The sequence below is a fragment of the Sinocyclocheilus grahami genome, unplaced genomic scaffold, assembly GCF_001515645.1.
Source record: "Sinocyclocheilus grahami isolate Dianchi unplaced genomic scaffold, SAMN03320097.WGS_v1.1 scaffold4208.1, whole genome shotgun sequence".
Lineage (NCBI taxonomy): Eukaryota > Metazoa > Chordata > Actinopteri > Cypriniformes > Cyprinidae > Sinocyclocheilus > Sinocyclocheilus grahami.
The window spans coordinates 1-643 of NW_015509190.1; the positions used below are offsets into that span (position 1 = coordinate 1).

Genomic DNA, 643 nt, shown 5'->3' on the forward strand with positions numbered 1-643 from the left:
CCCTCGTCCTTCATGTTCTCCTCCAGTTAGAGCTTTAGCTAGGGACATACTGTTCTGGGGCAGAGAGGCTGATTTTCCCAGGCTGCCTCCAGCCCGCTCCCTAGATCCCCTGGGCCCCTCCAGCAGGTTATCGGCTGAGCTGCTGTGTTTCGGTTTCATTGGAACAGGTCCACCAGGGTAGGCGATGCTGTGAAGGGCCCTGCAGTTCAGACTCTCCGCGGAGTTGCTGCTCTGTCTGACACGCGCCGTGCCCCCGCCAAGATAGTGCCCACCTCTGGAGCTACGGCCCCCGCTGCTCTCCGTCAGGTCCACTGAATTGCTATGCTGTCTGGGCCTGACCAGAGCGGGCTGTCCAGTACTCTGGAAGTAAGCGTCCTGAGTGGATTCAGTGCTGCTCTGAGCGGTCACTGAGATCATTGGCTTGGACATGCGAGGGGGAAGAGGAGGGGGTCCTTTCCTGTATGGGAACACTAGACCGACGAAGACAGAAAGGTTTTATGAAGACTGCTATTCAAATATATCATTCAGTTGAAAGATAAAAGGATGTTCACTCAAAAATGTCACCACAGAAGGAATAAAACATACTCTTCCTTTGAGTTAACTTTCTGCTGAAGAGGGAAAATCATTAGTAAGGAGAACAGAG

General features: G+C 52.9%; 1 protein-coding gene across 1 annotated transcript in view; it reads right to left on the reverse strand.

Moving 5' to 3' along the window:
• Nucleotides 1-3: 3 nt before the first annotated feature.
• The window catches only part of LOC107576715 (disks large-associated protein 3-like), a gene marked incomplete at its 3' end in the record, with an annotated part of 31061 nt that continues 30421 nt past the window's right edge, over nt 4-643 (reverse strand). Inside the window, exon 4 of the mRNA XM_016262856.1 lies at nt 4-470. Coding sequence (XP_016118342.1) covers nt 4-470 — 467 coding nt within the window. The remainder of the gene's footprint in view (nt 471-643) is intronic.